We start from the raw sequence: 20,094 nt of genomic DNA on the forward strand, positions 1-20,094 counted from the left end.
TCCTGCTGTTGATTGATTTATCTTCTTAGACTGACCTAACACTTGGTAAAACACCCCCATCCTTTCATGTATTTATACCTGCTCCTGTATCTTTTACTTCATACATCTGATGAAGTGGATTCTAGCCCACGAAAGCTTATGCCCAAATAAATTTGTTAGTCTCTAAGGGGCCACAAGGACTCCTCGTTTTTTTTAATATTGACAGAGTTTAGGATCGCCGACCATAAAGCAGGATCTGATGTATAGATTTGTGGTGTGCAGTTTTTCTCACTGCTGTTTTGGTCATAATGCGAGGCTGATTCTTCTTTATCATTTCTCTCCTTTTCATGTAAACCAGATTTTTCTTTATCATCACTCTCCTTTACGCCACCGGGAAAATGGATGATTCTCCATCACTTTCCTCACATTTCCATTCCTTATCTTCAGGTAAATCTGCTAATTTGCAATTTTGAGCCTGGCAAAAGAAGTAACAGTATTTCTTTTACATTGTTGCGTAGATAGGTGTTCGATAGATATCTCTGGCATCTCATTAAATATGTCCTTTATTAGTTGCTACCTACACTCTTCAAGTCTTAAAACATAAGTACACTTTCACAATTGAATTTTGTCATCTAGTGACTGGAAGGAATACTACTTTGCTCCATCTAGTGTCTTGCCCTAGCTTTGCACGGTAGAGAATGGCATCAGTTGTTTCAATTTCCCTGTTTGGATTTGAGCAGACCGTGGCATTCCCCTTTAATTGAATAGGCCCACAATAAAACAAGGTTCACAATATCACAGCTGGGCTCTCACTTCACTTAAGTTTGTTCTTATATCTCACCGACTGATTGGAAATGCCCCACCCTTTATATACCCATGAGACCATGGTTGACAACATATTAGGACATTTGAGGAAAATGTAATTCTCAGAAACTCTGGAAGGTTCTACAAGATTCTACAAAAGTCCAGAACATTTTAGGAGGTTAGTGAAAAGTGAATCCAAATACAGAATACATGAAACGTTTTTCTTTAAACATTCTATTTTCCCTGGCACCCCGCAAGCCCAGCACCACTGGCGGTCGCCTGGGTTGCCTGCCCCTAAATCTGGCCCTAGGTCACAACATCTGGTAGCTAATAAGGAGAAAGAATCTTGCCATTGTGATGCTTTCTATTTATACCCTCAGACTCTCTCCCTCCCCTCATTTCTCTAGATTAAAGATCCAAAAATAAAAATAAAAAAAAAATAAGGTGACCCTCTAGTTAGACTCTTCTGATTAGTTAGTTTAGAATTATCTCCTCTTGGTGCCAGAGCAGAAGAAATTATATCACTTAATTATATTAGAGGTCTTTTAATTCCTTTTAGGTTTTAAGTATTCAATGGTTCATTTGTGGGTTGCAAACGTAGTTGTTCTTCAATATATTGAGCATTAGTTATCACTTCATTTCAGTTTAAGCATTTAGTCTAAACTCTTCACTCACTCCAGTCATTGTATGGACACAAACCATAGCCTTTTTATTCCAGTTTCAACTTCAGGTATTTAAACTGAAGGTATCCAGAAAAAATAGAATACAAATATCAAAATGACAAAAACAAAACAGAAAACTATACTACCACATTATTTCTGAGACATTCCCTGTAGTTATATAGTTTGCTAGTTTTATGTCAAATGAGTATTAATATAGTGAGCTGGTCAGCCATTACAGCAATAGCAGATTATATGCATTTAATTGATATAATTTTACCTAGAAAGAAAAAAGAAATGTCAGGCACTGGAATTTCAAGTGTTACATTAAAAATATATGTACCAACAAACCAGAAAAATAATGAAAATCCTTTTTTTCAAGATTTAAACCTTGTGTAGTATTTCAGGTATCATCCACGTACTCGTGTACAAATACATCTACAAAACACATCCCCTTTGCTGACCAAGAAGAAAAGAAAGGTAGCAGCTGAACAAATCAGAAGTCAGCTTTGTATTGATTATTGCTGGGCTTTTGCTGCCTTTTAGACCCTCTCTTGAGCTGTTTGATAAATGCAATAAAGGTAAATAAATATAGTACCAGGTGTGTCTATAGGGAGAACCTTATTGAATGGTTACTACAAGCATCTCATTGATTTACTACTTTCAGGTAAGCCAGTAATATTATACTGTGTATATTTAGATGAAGGATATTTCAGGTATTGAATAGCATTGTAGATCTTTAGAAGACAAATATTTTTGAGTCTTTTACAAAATTATCATGTGCTCATTCTATTAAAGAGAGTATCGTGTGACAGAATTATTCACTGCTGATGTTGATTTGTTGACCATATATAAATATAGCCTTTCTCAATATAGTTTTTCAAAATGAGTAAATAAGTGCTTATAAAAGTAAGAGACTGATGTCTCTGCCTCGTTTAAGATGGCGACAGGTGCTATGCAATTCTACCCATCTGTCTGACAAGGGAATGCAACACTTACTTGGTGGGCTCAGTTATCCCATCAGTAGTATACATGCAGCTTCCACTGACTACAGTGGTAGTTGTATATGCACACCTGATGGGATGAGTTGATCCCCTACTATTTCAATTCCATGTCTTTCTTGAGCAGAGACTGTCATTTTTGTGACAAATGGCATGGTAGTTTAGTCATGTGGACAAATGACTATGATGAAAAACAAATTTTGTCAATGGCAGAGTGTTCACTAATTTTTGGGCTTAAGGTTGTAGAACAAAGCCTCACCTATACTAGTAGTGTGAGTTATACATGCTGGGAAGTATGGAGTTTACCATTGTTTCAGAGCCTGCTGTTTCAGACTAGCTTGTAAAACTATTCACACATTTAAAAATAGATTGCCAAGATTTGTGTGGCAAGATTTGGATTCACCCTTTTTTTGTATGATTGCAAAACCCAAATAATCTGTGGGCAGAAGATCTGCATTTAAGAATAGATTCATCAGAGAACAGAAAGACAGTGTGCCAGTATTTCTGAACAGTCCTGTGAAAACAAACCAATAAATGCATGTGATAGAGGGGAAAAATCATTTAAGTGTGAAAGGAAATAGATTTCAATGTTAAGCTTAATGTAATGGTTTAATTTTCCAACCTTCTCTTTTTATTGGATTTTTCCTTCAAAAACCTGTTGTTAGTTCCCAAGTTTTGAAAAAATCTTCATAATAGCAATACATTATAGCCCTGAAAAATACAACTGAAAGAAACATTGGAGACTTACAATTCAATATCTGACCACCTACAGTTCTCTGATTTCCTTCCCTCGATCCCTAAACAGACCAGTGAGTGAATAAATATTTAAAATACTTGTTTCCAGTTCACAGTGTACATGTGTCCATGTAAGTGGAATACCCAATGCCTGGACTTTTATCTTTGTATAAAATCTGAGGAAAATAATGAGTAATCAAGTGGACCCTATCTATGATTCACAAAGTCACATATTCACAGAGCAAGCCACACACTTTCTTCAAATGATTTTTCCAAGTACCAAAGAGACATGCAACTTCCTCCAAAAGATTTGGGATACGTTATGTGGTCCAGATTGGGAAGAGGGAAACAATTATTTTAGAGCTGAGTCCTTGACTTCCTGGAACTTCATACAGCAGAAAAAGTATTTTAAATTCAGCTCAGGAAACAAAAGAAAAATTGAACCGCATGATTATGTCTAAAATGTTGGATTTGAGGGGCAACAACAGTGCAATGGACAGCACATGACAGAAAGGATCTTGTGCATAAATGAGTGAAAATTCTGGGTCTATTCAATTAAAGGGGAATGCTACGGTCTGCTCAAATCCAAACAGGGAAATTGAAACAACTGATGCCATTCTCTATTGTGCAAAGCTAGGGCAAGACACTAGATGGAGCAAAGTAGTATTCCTCCCAGTCACTAGATGACAGAATTCAACTGCAAAATACAGGAAGGACCAGGCTTTAACTCAGACCAAGACAATCTTCATATGAATTGTTAGTTTTCAAACGTTTGGTTTGGCCACTGAAATTAAAAACTGGAAATCTACCTGGAAGTTCCTGCTAATGCAGAATGCAGCCACCTATCTGTGTAATGCATTTGGCATGAATAATATTTGTATTGAGTCTGAGTCTGCTTCCTAGTCCTGTTTACTTTGAAGTGTGATTCAGGATGTTGATGGCTTCTAAATCCCTTAGTAAATTGGAACATAATTGTTCGAGAGAGCACCTCTCTCCCTATGCCATGGCTGTTAAAGATCACTTGGGAGATTCTTTTTTCATTTCCAAAGCTTGAACACTCTCTATGTAGCAACAGGGCTTTCTCAGTAAAGTGGTTCTGGCTTTGGAATTGAAACTATCAAAGCCTACATCTAGTATGTGGTGTAAAGGCCTTTTATTTTGTTTAGTGTCTGTTTTTTCCCCCCAGATTTGTGCTAACTAATTAGTATTTTAATCTCTTACCAAAGCACCTAGCTCCCATGGGAGTTGGCATTATAGAACCAGTAAAATAAATGTATTCTTGTGCATCTTGGTTTACATTTTCTTTCTTTTTAAACATTTTTCTGCAGGTTAATATTAATTCAATATGCTGACTTCTGCAGTCTTAATTGTATTTTTATGAGATATGGTTGAATAATATAGACAAGTCGAGGACTTCTAAGATACTTTCAGGGCCCAGAAATTCTCACTGTGGCAGGTCCTGTATGCATACTTTTAAGCCAGAGTACAAGAGCATTCAAACTTGCATACAGAACTTGGGCCTGTGGAATAAGAGAGTCGAAGGGATACTTTGAGTAAGATAAGATTTCGTGTTTTGAAACTTGAAATGTAGTGTTCTGGGGTAAGTCAGCTTAAAAATTCCAGACACAGCTTCTGAGAACGTTCTTTTTGGCACATGTTGAATATAAGGATTATATAACTCAGGCCAGTACAGTGCATGTAGTTGTTGACTAGTCTTGTTATGTAGCTGCATGAATACTTGTCATCAACAGGGTGTTGGATATATGGTGTGAAATTTTCACCCCTGCTTCATATAAGTAAAGACACTAGAGTGGCATAAAAGGGCCCCAGGAGAATTCCCCTGGCTGTCTCCTGAGGACCCCTGGCACATATGACAAGCCAAGAGCATGGTTCTGGGAATAAAAGGGGGTGGGACTGCAGCAGGTAGCACTGCAGAGATTTTGGACAGCCCTGCTGCCCATAGGCTGGAGGGCACAGCTTGCTGTAATTTAGCACCAAAAGGCTGTCTAAATTACACGAAAGACTACTCTGGTCACCAGAGCAGCCCAGAATCAGGAGAGCACAAATGTGGCTTACAGACAGCTTAGCACCACCTGTCCCTGACTGGCAAAATCTGTGCTGCACCTCACAAAATGTCACCCATGATATGGAGGCAAAAGGAAGAGGAACTCTTAGTGGTTGTGATATACAAAACAGAAATGTATCCCTATAATTTCCAAAGCAGAAAATATTATCTCTGTATTTGCACAGGTCCCAGTATTGTAGCTCGCTGTGGCTGCACACCCTCCCGCACGCCACTGGTGGTGTGGCGAGCCAGTGGCTCTGCCTCTGTTTCCTTCCTAGTCTTGTCTTCTGTTGCTCCACCCATCCTTCAACAGCTTCTGAGTTCAGGTGACAGCCCTCCAGTGATGTCATGTAACAGTCCCACCTCTTTGGGGTACTGAAAGTCCAAAATCAACACAAAGAAACAAACTCTTCTATTCCCTCAGAGAGGTCCTGGGTAGGCAGCATTCTATCCCAGTTCCTGGCCCCAGCCACTTCTCTCCCACATTCAGAGTTCCAAGTCTGCTCTCCATCCCACGCAGGCAGCAAATGAGCTGGGCTCTCCCTTTTTAGCTCCTCCCTTGATGTTGGGTACCTGCTTCAGGTGTCATGGGGTGGGGCTGATTGGCCCCCAGCAGCCCATTAATTTGCTCCTGATTTGTGAGGTTTGTACACCTCATCACATGCCTGTTTTGTATAATTTAAAAAGCATGCCTTTACAGTATTGGACTTCTTTAAAGGTGATCTACAAAGCGCTTTCAAGTGTGTTCACTTTTTCAGCTTATGAAATTCATGGTCTCTGAAGGTACACTTTACCTTTGTTTTTTTCATAAATTCATAGATTAATTTTTGTTAGAATGTCTCTTTTCATGATTTTTTAAAAATAGTGCTTGTAAGCCCCCTTCCTGACAACATGAGTAAGAGATTTAAGATTTCAGCTATGCATCTTGCTTGATGATATTATTTGTAGGCTTGGCAGAATTTTTATTTTTAATGACAATGGATAATATTGATATTTATTTTTAAGCATTAGACAAAAGAAAAAAGTTTTAAAAGTTATTAGGATTTAAACTGTACATGCTAACATATGAAGACTGTTAGAACATTTCATAAAAGCTTTGCAGGTCACCTTTTATAATACACCTTTTATTTTTTAGCTGCAGACAGACTGAAGTGAAAGTACTGTGGTTTACATTAGAGCATCCTTCAGTGGGTCCTGAAGTTGTCTTTTGACGTAGGATTTCCTGTAAATTATGTATATTTTATTCTTCATCCAGAAGATATATAATTTTAAGGAAAAGATCCTGGTTACTTTTTGCAAAGTTTACAGATTGTATGTGTGACAGATCTTTCCTCATCCTCTTGTGTTTGTTTTACTTTGATTCCTCTTTGCACATAAGCTTAAATACTACCAGTTCCACAAGGTTTTTATTTGCCAAATCCAGCATATTTTCTGCACTCTGTAGGTTGACTGGGAGAGGGGGTTGATTGGGTGTAGGGGAATAGGAAGAACTAAGAACTGATTATGTACACAGAATTCCCTTTGAAATCAATGGGAATTCTCTGTGTGGGGCCTGCAGGATCAGGACCCAGATCCTCAGGGATCAGGGCCTAACTTTCACTGATGTCACCTTTGAGGATTTGGGCCCAGGCCATTAGGATGCAGTGCTATTGAAACCATCCATCGCTACTATAGGAGATACTGATCCTGCAAAGTGCAGCGCTCCTTCTATGAGGTGTTGTATCCCTGAAACTCATGATGGAGACCATGAGAGTGCAGGGCCTTTAGAAACTTGCAGGAGGATCTCTGCACCTTCCAGGATGAGGTCCATTATTAAGTGTAAAAATCTATAAGAGTGCAAAGATTTCAAATTCGAGTCAGAATGTAAAAGTTTTAGGGCTTGATCCTGCAACGTGCTGAGCACTGCATCTCTAATCCCACAAAGCACTGAAGCATGTGCATAATTTCTTTGTAGGACTGAGCACTCAGACTCCATAGCAGCATTGAATTAAGTAAATTCTTAAAAAGGAAATAAAATATTAAAGCAAAATACTTCATTTGGGGGTCATTTTATGCATCTGAAAATTGTAAATCTTATCAGAATTTTAATCCAGAATTTAGTCTGTAAGAAGACAAGAACAAAAAAACAAACAAACAAAAAAAAGCTCAAACAAACTAACAAAGCCCCAAAACCCCACTACCAACACCTTTGAAGAACTAGACTCCTATTTTGATAAATAAATTTAAGAATTATGTATTTTACATTTTAATTTGCGGTTAAATGAGAGGGAATTGTCTGATAAGACATTGAAGAGTGATTTTTTTCCACCGTAATACTCTATCTGAACCAAAAGACTGATAAGAATTTTTAATAAAGGGTTTAATAAAAAACAGTTGAAGAATTTGGGAAAACTATATAGACTGGCCTTTAAATAAACCTTTATTCTGCTTGTTTTGCATGTGCAAATAATTTAAGGTTGAAACCAATACTCTGATAGGATTTTATGACCCCAAAGATGAGCCTTTATTGATGCCATCTCCAAAAGTGCTGTTGCTGTTGATTAGGTGTTGGCCTTTTGTGTTTTCTGGCTTATTTGAGAGTTGCTGATCCTTCTACAGTACATACTTAGCTGCTAATCCTGGCTCACAAGCTTGAGAAATTCTAGGAACATTGACAGTCTTTTCTGGGGTCAATGCACAACATTAGGAGTTTACTGCTCTTAGGCCGTGACACTGCAGAGACTTATGAACATGCTTAACTTTACAGTTGAAGTCAATGGGACTGCTCGGCATGTTAAAAGTTGAGCACATGCATAAATCTTGGCAGAATCAGGGCTTCACAGACCTAGTGTTGTTCGGAACATGTATCTTTTCCTGGGTACTCCTATCTATGGTGACAAGGAAAGGGGACAGTATGAAAAACCTGTATCTACACATTCCACGCCTACCATATTTCTTAATGCCACATACTCACAGGACAACCATGAATCTGAACCTTGGCTTTTTCCTTACCCTCTCATTCCCAGGAGCAGTGCTGGATTCCATTTGTTGCTGGTAGAATGGAGGAATCAACCTTTTCCCCCTCTAATATCATAAGAAGGCTTCTAAACTATTCCGCTGTGACTAGGATGGTCATTGAGCACATCCCCAGAACACCAGACATTCCGGACTTAGGGGAGCAATGTGACACCATCCTCCCTGCGTGATCCTGCCCCCAACAGCATGACCTTGTATGTATGTGAGGTCATGGTGGTGGGACAGAGTGGTGCTGTCTTCAATATGGTGTCTTCCATCTCATGCAGTGTGATGCTGGACAAAACCATGTCCAGTTTTACATTCATACTGGACAGGGGACAAAGTTTGAGAAAACAGAACTGTCCAGCTTAAAATGGAACACATGACCTGCCAAACTGTGACCTTTATTGCACCACAGTGGCTGACAACTTTTCTGTGGTTGTATGCAATGTTGTAGCCATGTTGGTCCCAGGATATTAGCGAGACAAGGTGGGTGAGATAATCTGTGTGGCTCGAAAGCTTGTCTCTCTCACCAACAGAAGTTGATCCAATAAAAGATACTACCTCACTCACCTTACGTCTCTAATTTTTCCCCTTGGCTATCAGACAGAAATGCCATAGGGGGAACTGTTGGCTACCTCAGGTAGGCACCTCTCAGCGGCCTCCCAGTATAGCGGGCTCCCGACTAGTCAGCATTGAAAGAGATGATCACTGGGGAACATTATGTGGCCCAGCAGCTGCCAGCCACTCAAAGAGCATAGAAGAAAGTAATAGTGCTTTTTGATTGATGTGACAGAAATGAGAATGGTCCCCAAACTGCAGATGTGTTTAAAATATTTTGAATTCAGTCATTAATTTAGAATACATTTAAAGCTACACATTTGTTATTTCACATTAATATGGAATTAAAAAGTTACAAGAAACTAATTTAACATTAATGAAATGCTCAGGGGGAAGAGCGAACTTTAATAATTATGGATGTGAAGAACTATAATTTCTGTCAGGTCAATATTCCCATTTGTATATAATTAAAATGTTTTAATTTCTTCTATGAATAATATTTGACATACTGTGTGTGTATAGGAACTCAAACGAACATCATGGAATTTAGTGCATTACCCCTTGGAAATATGATTACCTCTTCCACTTCAAGTTGTTCTTATACTTTAGCCAGATTTTTCACATAGTGCCATTTCCCTTTTGTGTCAAAATGCATGAACATATGTTAGGGTCCTTGAGGTAATATAACAGTAAACAAAGGATATTTACAATCAGAACTGCAAATCATTCTGTCCTTAGATTTCAACCTCTAAAAACATGGGTGCTCATTCAGTAGACCTATGCTCCCTTTCAATATTGTTTATGCACATAAACAAATAGGTAGTAAACTGATCAAGATATTATGCTATTAATCTGACCTGTGGTTCTTACTCAGATAAACTCACATTGAAGCCAGTTTTGCCGAAATAAGGGCTATTACAGCAGAATCTGCTTAATCAGAATGACCTCCATAAGTAGGTGGTCTTATTTGCCACTTAGGCAGAATTCCCAGTTATTGGAGGATGTCATTTCAATAGTAATGCTATTCATGGAGCTGAAGATGTAGAAACATAGAAATTGCCATACTGGATCAGGATAGCCATCCATCTAGTCTGGTATCCTGTCACTGACATTGGCTAGTACTAGTACCTTCAGAGGAAGGTCCAAGAAAAACATGCAGTAGCCAGTTATTGTTTCTCCTAACTAATCTCCTGCCCAATCAGTTCCAGTGTCCTGCTAAGGAAGTCTCAGTATTCCCTGCACTCCACTTCCCAGTCCCAGGTTCCCTTGCCAGGTTCCTTGTTCCAATCTACTTTCCCCACCCCTTCTTTGCAGGTGTGACTCTTGTCCCCTCTGCATTTGAATCAGGCAGCTTCCTTCTCCACTCAGCTTGAGTCCAACAGCAAGTCACAGAGTACAGAAGAGCCTCCCTGTTCTCAGTTCAGGACCTGGACCTCGCATGACCCTCATCAGACCAAAGCTGCAATTGCAGGGAAAATGCTGCTCAGCCCCAGGTTGGAGCATGCCCAGTAAAGACAATTTTAGGGAATTTAGCTACTAAAAATGACTATGTGTGAACTGAGATTATTTTTGAAAGGTTTATAACTTGGCTTAATGTGGGTGGATTATCACAGGGACAGCAAAAGACACATCCCTGATGCACAGGCCACTCCCTTGCCGATTTCAAGTCCCTGTTCCAAAGCATGGAGCAATAGAGCTGTTCAAGGAAAAGATCATCAAAAAAAAAATACACTGGCAAACAATATATTTTTTCCTTAACTTCTTTCTTGGCAGTGACGGAACTATTTTATTTGGGCTGAAATTTTTGGAAAAAAATTCAGCCTGAGTCAGACACCTCACATAGAAAATGTCAGCCCAAATGGTTATAAGCAACTGAAAAGAGGGTCTTATAATGGGAAGTGTTGTGTAACCTTCATAGTCAGTGCTATCAGCCCCGCCTATAATAAAAATACCTTTGCTCTTTTAAGAGATGGGAGAGAGAATAAAATATATTGGGGGAAAATGGAGTGAAAACTTAGGCTGGAGAGAGGCAAGCAATTGGCAAAAATAATTGACTGGCAGAAAGGATTTGTTGATGAGTATGTGAATAAAACTAGGAGGTCTCTTGAGAGTATCCAGGAAGGCATAGCAGCGTGTAGTAGAGAGGAGCCGGTAGCGAGAAGGCAAGGAGCAGCTAAGTTGAGCAGCACTCAACTAAGAGTGTTTTGTCCCCAGAGCTCTCATACTTTGTGCTGGGCTTTGTAATCTGCATTGTCTGAGGAGCACAATGGTCTTGGCAGTTCATAGATCGAGATGTGGTCTCTAATGTAGCTTGGACCTGATCCATTAATTGTTTTGAAGATTAGGTCCAAAGTCTTAAACTGGCTATTATAACACCATTTGGCGAGACAGTAAGATATCATGGGTCTTGCTCTCTATATATGTTGATGACACCTGTCTGCATATCTCATTCTCCACTGATGCAATCACTGCCATGATAAGATGCCACAATGCTTACAAGAGATCAGCTTTTTGGATGAAGAGCAACTGGCTCAAACTCAGCCCTGGCAAAACCAAAATGATCCTGGTTGGGCAGGGAGATGCTTTGAAGAACTAGTTGGGAAGCTGTCACTATATCTAAAGCTGAATATGAAAACAACAGAAATACTACCGCTGATGTAAAATGTGGCTACTTGTCTCCTCCAGGGTTTAGGCTGCCATGAGCACATCACAGACAATGCTCTACTCCCTCCACTTGTTCCCATTCTAAAAGTCAGCTGTTAAAATGGTTCATGTGATTTTAAAATGGCACGGATGGTTCTATTTATGTAATCTTAGTTTTTCCTCACTCTCCCTGTTTTTTGTCACTCTCACTTACTGTATCTATCTAAAATTTAGACTGTAAGGTCCTTTGATAATCCTGCATTCTATCTCCCATGAAGCACTTTTAGAAGTTATAACGTCCTAATAATGAGGAAAATATTAGGAATTTTTAATCACAACTAATCTATCTAAATCTCTTTGTATGTCAGAGCTCTAGTGGCTAATGCCTCCATGATAATTTGCATTTGTACTTGTCATGATACATTCAGTGTTCTTGTAGCTGTGTTGGTTGCAGGATATTAGAGAGACAAGGTAGGTGAGGTAATATCTTTTATTGAGTTATCTTTCGAGTTTACACAGAGCTGAAGAAGAGCTCTGTGTAAGTTCAAAAGATTGTCTCTCTCACCAAAAGAAGTTGGTCCAATAAAATATTATATTAAATAAAATATAAATAATATTACTGCATCCACCTTCTCTCTAATGATGATATATTGTCGTGATTCACTTACAAATTGAAATTGCCTTGCATTTCTGATGAAAGTCAGAACTTTAATATTTTACTGTAAACAGAGAATATTTGAAGCTTTTCTGTTATTCCCTTATTTTGAAATGTTATTTTTATTGTAATTAAAACAGGCAATTACCATAGCTTGTCCCACATGATTAATTTTTCCATTTTGTGTGCTCTGTACTGAAGCTGGATAATGCAGATGAACAAGCAGCTCAGATCCGACGTGAACTAGATGGACGTCTACAAATGGCAGAACAAATGACAAAGGTAAATTATGATTGTCACTTTCATGCCTAGAATTTTAAATGGTGTGTGTGAGTGCGTGCGTGTATGCCATATACCCTCCTGAATATTATAACCATTGATCCTTTTAAAAGGAAAATTAAGCAAATTAGGGCAGTTGTACTGTGCAGCAGTTTAGAAGAACAGACTAGTTCCAGTCTAGAGCGTCTGTCTCTGTCTCTCTCGTTTTTATATATATAGGTGCACACGCCGGGGGGGGGGGAGGAGAGAGAGAGAGACCTTGATAAGTCATATATAGTGTGATCTGATTCTGCCATTGTCAGCAAGCTCAGTTGGAGAGAAAAGAAAGTGTATGTGTAATTCGTACACACGTGAGTATGGTATGGTATAAAATTTGTATTCGCATGAGTTTGGGATGGATTTTGGCATTACAAGTAGCAAAGCCATCAGAGAGTTGTGCAGGCCATCCTAAATGGTAGTGGATAGATTAAAGAGAATATTTTTTATAAATGTTTTAGAAAATTGGATCTATTTTTATACCCCTCAACCTATAAAGCCAGACCAGAGTGCACCAATGACCTGTTAATGCGCATCAGCAGGGTCCATACGGACAATTAGTGAATGGCAAGCTAGTGCAGGGTAGATTCACATGTCAGCTTTCTGTGAACTAAATCATTATGTAGACAAGGCCATATAATTCCTATGGCCCAGACCATGTCCTCCCATGTTAAAAACTATGGGCGGAAGATAATGGGAAGTAAATCTCTGGCAGTATTCATTAGGAGAGTACATCACTACCTTTGTACCACAGGCCACATCACTCCATGGTTGGGGGCAGGATTTCCCAATTGCGGAAAGAGCCATATGAGCCTCCCCCACACCTAGTATTCCCTGGGAGGCACTGGGCCATAAACAAGGAACTTCTGTACTAGTTCTGTACTCTGGTGGTTCCCCACCCCTTGCTAGGGTAGCTCTAATGGATATCCCAATCGTATATATGGTTTGCTCAATGTGTGTATTTAAAAAACCCTTTACTTCTTCAAGTGCTTGCTCATGTCCATTCCAAGTAGGTGTGTGAACGCCGCATGCACAGTTGTCGGAAGGTTTTTTCCCCTAGTGGTACCTGTCGTGTTGGCTCTGGACCCCCTGGAGTCGTGCCTTCCTGGTGGTGTATATAGGTCCCTGCCGAACCACCGCCTTCTCAGTTCCTTCTTAACGCCACTGATGGCTGTTGGAGCAGCTCTCTTCTCTTGCAGGTGATCCACTAGTGGACTTTCTCTTGTACCTAAAATAGTTAAAACTTAGTATTAGTTAGTTCCAGTAGTTCATAGTTAGTTAAGGTAAGTTTTAGTTGGGGTTTTCCCCCACCACCTTTCCCTCCCGGGGACCGGGGCATGCCTTGGTCTCAAGGGCTCAACCCGTGTGGGTCCTGTCTGAAGCCTATGCCAAAGGGAGACCCACATGACTGTTGCTTAAAGTGTTTGGGGAAGCCCATCAGACTGAGAAGTGCAAAATCTGTAGAAGCTTCTGCCCAAGGACTAAGAAGGAAAGGGACTTTAGGGTGAAATTGCTCCTCATGGAGCCAGCCCTTCGTCCCCAGCCGGCATAGGTGGCATTTGACCCCAAGCTCAGCACTTTGGTGTGGAGTGCACCGGCCTCAGTAAGAGAGGCTGTGGCGCTGAGAAAGGACGCGGGCTCCAGGGACCCTTTGCACCACCATTCCCCAGCACTGAAGACCTCCTCCGGTGCAAGTGCCAGGCATTGCTCTCATTCGCCAGTGCCGCACAAGGAAAAAGAAGAGGTTGCTCTCCCACTAGAGTAGTGGAGTGAGGAGGCACCAGTGGGGTGCATCCACACCGGGTCACCTTGTTTCGGATCCGACTCAGCCAGCACCGTCGACTCCGGCCTCACAGGGAAGTCCGTCGAGTCCGGTTCTGATGGAGTCCCTGGTGTGGGGTTGTTGGGTGGAGGAGTTAGACCTTCCCTCCACGCCGGACACCTTTTGAGGCAGGTAGGGACCTCATAGCAATGATGGCACAGTCACCCACACAGGTATCACAAAGTGGCACCGTGCCTTCTAAGGGCAAGCCGGCAATGATGTGACACTCCTCGCCCTTGCCTTGACACTGTTCCCCGGCACCATCTCGCTCCGCAACACCTTGGTCACTGAGATCAGAGTCCTCGTCTGACTCAGAGGCGGAGTTGTATGCGTCTAGGCGATGCCGGCTCCGTTCCAGATGAGAGGAAGGGCAACCGTTGCCTATGATGCTATGGCCACCGCAGTGGCAGGCGCCTGCTCAATGGCCCTTCTGGACCCAGTGGGCCTACTACCAAGCTCAAGGGCTGGAGTCCAGGTCCTTGTAGGTGGTATCGGAGCCATGGGCCCTCCACCATCATCATCTGTAGCCCGTGAACCTCCACGAGGCCAAGAGATGAGCACACAGGTCAGCACTGAGACCGCAGCAGGACCCGGCACTGGGGCCAGTACCAGGAAGTGTCGGCATGGGGGGATCCCCGCAACCGGAGGGTCAGGAAGACCTGGTGCCCCTGTGGGCATCTTCCTTATACTCCCCTGATGAAGGCATGGCGGGAACATCCACCATGCTTCCGGCCATGGACAACTGAGCCTACCAGGAGTTGCTCAGAAGGATGGCTCAAAATTTGGGCATGCAGGCAGAGGAGGTGTCGGAGGAGACTGACCCCATGGTTCACATTCTGGTGCCTGAAGGTCCCTCAGGGGTGGCTTTTCCCCTCATTAAGGCCATCCACAACACTACTAAAGCGTTGTGGCAAACACCCGCCTCCTCTCCCCCCACAGCCAAAAGGGTGGAGAGGAAGTATTTTGAAGTACGTTCAAAAGGATATGAGTACCTGTTCACTCACCCTCAGCTGGGCACTCTGGTGGTGGAGGTTGCCAGCCAAAAGGAAAGGCAAGGACAACCAGGACCTACTCCTAAGTCCAAGGAGGCGAAGAAACTGGATCTCTTCAGTAGGAAGGTGTATTCTACCGGGGGGGTCCTGCTTCACATTTCCAACCAGCAGGCAGCCTTAGTCGCTACAGTTTTAACTCTTGGACCATGTTGTCCAAATTCAAGGAGCTACTCCTGGTGTACTCACCCTAGGAGTTTGCTGCTGTTCTTGAGGAAAGCAAGGTCATTGCGACGACCTCCTTACAGTCCTCTCTAGATTGGGTGGACTCGGCAACCCGTACTTTGTCGACAGTCATAGCCATGAGAAGGAGTTCATAGCTTCAGGTGTCGGGACTCCTGCACAAAGTCCAGCAGACAATCCAGGACTTTCCTTTTGACTGTTTAGGGCTTTTCTTGGAGCAAACAGATTCTAAGCTCCACAGCCTGAAACACTCATGGGCAATACTAAAGTCCCTGGGGCTTCATATGCCAGCCCCCCCCAGAGTAAGCGTTTTAAGCCGCATCTTACCCCTTGCTTCTACCCTGCCCCACCTAAACTGGACTATAGCAAGAATTGGGGCAGGCGTAATAGATGGAGAACCTCTCAGTCATCCTTGAACTAGGGCCTGGGTTCAGCGAAGCAGTCCTCAACCTCCAAGCCAAACTTTGAAGGTGGACCCAGGGGCAACGCACCAGTCCAGATCCCAGATCCTTCCCCTCCCTTTGTGATAATCTATCCCATTTCTACCATGCCTGGGCACATCAGACCAATAGGTCTTGAGCATGGTAGAACTGGGATATTCTCTCCAATTCTGTTTACTCCCACCTTCCCACCCTCCTTGCCCGTCCCTCTTCAGGGACCCTTCTCATGAGCAACTTCTCATGCAGGAGGTGCAAACACTCCTACAATTCGAAGTGGTAGAAGTGGTAGTGGTTCCTCTGGAGTTCAGGGGCAGGGGGTTCTATTCCCGGTATTTCCTAATCCCGAAGGCCAACGGTGGGCTAAGACCTATTTTAGACGTGCGAAACCTCAACAGGTTGATGAAGACGTTAAAGTTCCGCGCGGTCTCCCTGGCTTCCATTATCCTCTCTCTGGATCTGGGGGATTGGTACGCCGCCCTTGACTTGAAGGATATGTACTTTCACGTGTCTCCATAGTCCCGTCCCACAAACAGCTCCTCCGCTTTGTGGTCAACACCACTCACTATCAGTTTACTGTTCTCCCCTTCGGCCTCCTGGCAGCCCCTTGGGTGTTCAGCAAGTACACGTAGGTTATGGCAGCTTTCTTGTGGAAGCGGCAACTTCAAGTATTCCCATACCTAGACGACTGGCCAATCAAAGGCCACTCCAAGGACGAAGTGGAGGTTCATGTGAGCCTAGTTCGGACAACATTCCACAGGCTTGGTCTGATACTGAACATGGTGAAATGGACCCTAACCCCTACTCAGAGGATAGAGTTCATAGGAGCTCTCCTAGACTCCGGTCAAGCCAGGGCATTTCTTCCGGAAACTTGCTTTCTCACCATGGGTGCCACCATAGAGGAACTCCGGTGATACCCCACCATTATGGTGAAAAATTGCCTGAAGCTGCTTGGCCATATGGCCACTTGTACGTATGTAGTACAGCATGCCAGGTTGTGGCTCTGTCCCCTTCAGGCTTGGCTAGCCTCAGTGTATAGGCTGAACCGAGACCACCTAGACAAGTTGGTCACACTCTCTCCTCCAGTTATTGAGTCCTTCTGGTGGTGGCTCGACCCGCAAGTGGTGTGTGTGGGAGTGCCTTTCTCCGGGCCCCAATGGACGTGTCGGCAATGGGTTTGGGGGGTGCGCACTTCGGAAGAATCAGGACTCCAAGTCTCTGGTCCCAAGCAGAACTTCCACTGCCCATCAATGTAAGGGAGCTACATGTGGTTTGCCGTGCTTGCCAGATGTTTCAAATCCATATGGAGGGCAGATGTGTATCAGTATTGACAAACAATATAACAGCATTGTTTTATATAAACAGACAGGGTGATGCTCCCTCCTCTCCTCTCTGCCAGGAAGCCCTCAAGCTGTGGGACTTCTGCATTGCCCACTCCATACATCTGCAGGTATCTCACCTTCCAGACTCTCAGAACAAACTGGCTGATCATCTCAGCAGGTCTTTTCACAACCACGAGTGGTCCTTCCGTCTGGATGTCATAATCAATATCTTCCAAAGGTGGGAATTTCCCCAGATAGACTTGTTCGCAACATGGCGCAACAGGAAGTGTCAGCGGCTCTGTTCCTTCCTGAATCATGGCCTGAGGTTGCTCGTAGACACCTTTCTCCTCCCTTGGAATAGGCACCTGCTGTATGCATTCTCGCCCTTCCCACTCATACACAAGATCCTGCTGAAGGTCCACAGAGAAGGAGCATCAATGATCTTGAGAGCACCAGCATGGCCATGTCAACACTGGTTCACCATGCTTCTAGACCTGTTGATGCATACACCTATAACACTGCCCCGTGTCCCCGACTTGATCACACAGGGTCATGGCCGCCTCCAGCATTCCAATCTAGAGTCTCTCCACCTCATGGCAAGGAAACTCCATGGCTAAACCCCTTGGAGCTCACATGCTCAGATTCCATTAGGGAGGTTCTTCTTGGCAGCCTTGGAAACCATCCATTCAAGCCACTTATCTGGCTAAGTGGAAGAGATTCTCAATTTGGTCACTGCAAAAAGACACTCCGCCTTTACAGTCATTGATTCCTTTTATTCTGGATTATTTACTGCACCTAAACCAGCAAGGCCAGGCAGTGTCATCAATAAAGGTGCACCTGGCCACCATCTTGACTTTCCACCCTGGTTCTGCTGGCCGGTCAGTATTCGCTAACCTCTGGGTTGGCCACTTCCTCAAAGGGCTAGATAGACTGTACCCTCAGGTAAGATGGCCGATTCCCCCCAGGGGATCTCAACCTGGTGTGCTCAAGGCTAATGAGCCCTCCTTTTGAGCCCCTAGCAACATGCTCTTTCCTCTATCTTTCCTGGAAAGTGGCATTCCTAGTGGCTATAACTTCAGCCAGGAAGGTGTCTGAGCTTAAGACCTTGATGTCCAAGCCCCCTTATACTGTTTTTACAAGGACAAGGTACAGTTGTGGCCGCATCCAGCCTTCCTCCCAAAGGTAGTTTCACAATTCCATGCAAATCAGGACATTTTTTCCCCACTGTTCTTCCCTAAGCAGCATGCTAGTAACCGGGAACGGATGCTCCACTCCCTGGATGTCAGACGAGCATTAGCTTTTTACATTAAATGGATGAAGCCGTTTCTAAAGTCAATACAGTTTTTCATTGCAATTGCTGAGCGGATGAGGGGGCTCCTGGTGTCGTCCCAAAGGATCTTGTCAGGGATCATGGCCTGTATCAGGGCGTGCTATGAGCTAGCAAAGATACCTGCCCCAACATTGACAGCGCACTACACAAGTGCGCAGGCTTCCTCAGTGGCATTCCTGGTGCAGGTTCCCATTCAAGACATCTGCAGGGCAATGATGTGGTTGTTGATCCACACCTTTACATCACATTACACCATTACTCAGCAGGCTAGAGAAGATGCCACATTTGGTAGGGCGGTGCTGCAGTCTGTGATTCAGTGAACTTCGACCCCTCCTCTTGGGAACCACTTGGGAGTCACTTAGTTGGAATCAACATGAGCAAGCACTCGAAGAAAAAAGAAACAGTTACCTACTTTTCATAACTACTGTTCTTCGAGATGTGATGCTCATGTCCATTCCAAGACCCAGCCGCCTACCCCTCTTTTGGAGTACTCCAGCAAGAAGAAACTGAGGAGGTGGCGGGTCAGCAGGGACCTATATAGACTGCCATGAAGGCGCGACTCCAGCGTGCTCCACAGCCGACCTGACGGGTACCGCTTGGGGAAAAACCTTCTGACGACTGTGCACGCAATGTACTTGGAATGGACATGAGCAACACATCTCGAAGAACAGCAGTTATGAAAGGTAGGTAACTGTTTTATTCTTAGAGTCTCTCTGGTGGTGGCAGAATGAGGCCACTTGGGGAGACCATGATGTTTTGTAGAATAGCAGAAGACAACTGTTTACTCCAGACCTGGTTGGTTTTTTTTAAAGATTGGAGGGATAGAGAAGCAAAGATAGCCACTCTCAGGACTGGTTGGATGAAATCTGAATAATAATTCTGCTGGGTAAGCTTTCTAAAAAGTAAAACTTACTTTTTGGATGATTAAAATTCATTGTAAAGGAAGTGAAAATGTTAATATGACTTACACTAAAGTTTAGTTCCATTCCTCCTCTACTCTGCTTCTACTCTAATTTCTTCCTTTACACAGGTGCATATTCTGGAAATATGTAGATTTTGCACTCTTTCGAAACAGGTTGGAAATGTCATGGTTTCTGTGTACCAAGGGCATGATTTTGCACAAAGCAACGAAAATCCCAGCTGCCATTTTGGATATACTGTACAAGGTGTGAAGTTCCATGCCCTCTTAGAATCTTCTAAATCTTTGTTTACAGTTATGGGAGGTCCTTTTACAAGGGCCTTTTCAATCTTCAATCCTGCCTTTTCCTGTTGATAATCCATAAAAAATACCTGTTGCTGTAGATATGAGAGCCCCAGAGGTCACCCAAGAAATCAGGTGCTTCAAAATTGGCAAAAAGAGGAAACATCATAAAAAGTTTTTATATTCTTTTAATAGTTCACAACTAGGAGACTTTTATCTAGAAATCATTTCCACTTCATAAAGTGGTTTATAAAAACAGTTACTATTAGTAGTTCAGACATTTCTAAAAGGAATACAACTGTCACATTCTTCTGTACCAGATGTGGACTGGTCACAGAG

General features: G+C 42.8%; 1 protein-coding gene across 2 annotated transcripts in view; it reads left to right on the forward strand.

The window, feature by feature from the left end:
- CADPS2 (calcium dependent secretion activator 2) overlaps window positions 1-20,094 on the forward strand; it is a 557,199-nt gene that overhangs the window by 204,174 nt on the left and 332,931 nt on the right. For both annotated transcript variants that reach the window (XM_024219628.1, XM_024219629.1), the window contains exon 4: window positions 12,298-12,378. In XM_024219628.1, coding sequence (XP_024075396.1) covers window positions 12,298-12,378 — 81 coding nt within the window. The remainder of the gene's footprint in view (window positions 1-12,297; window positions 12,379-20,094) is intronic.

The sequence above is a fragment of the Terrapene carolina genome, unplaced genomic scaffold (assembly GCF_002925995.2).
Source record: "Terrapene carolina triunguis isolate 2854851 unplaced genomic scaffold, T_m_triunguis-2.0 Scaffold68, whole genome shotgun sequence".
In the NCBI taxonomy this organism is placed as follows: Eukaryota; Metazoa; Chordata; order Testudines; family Emydidae; genus Terrapene; species Terrapene triunguis.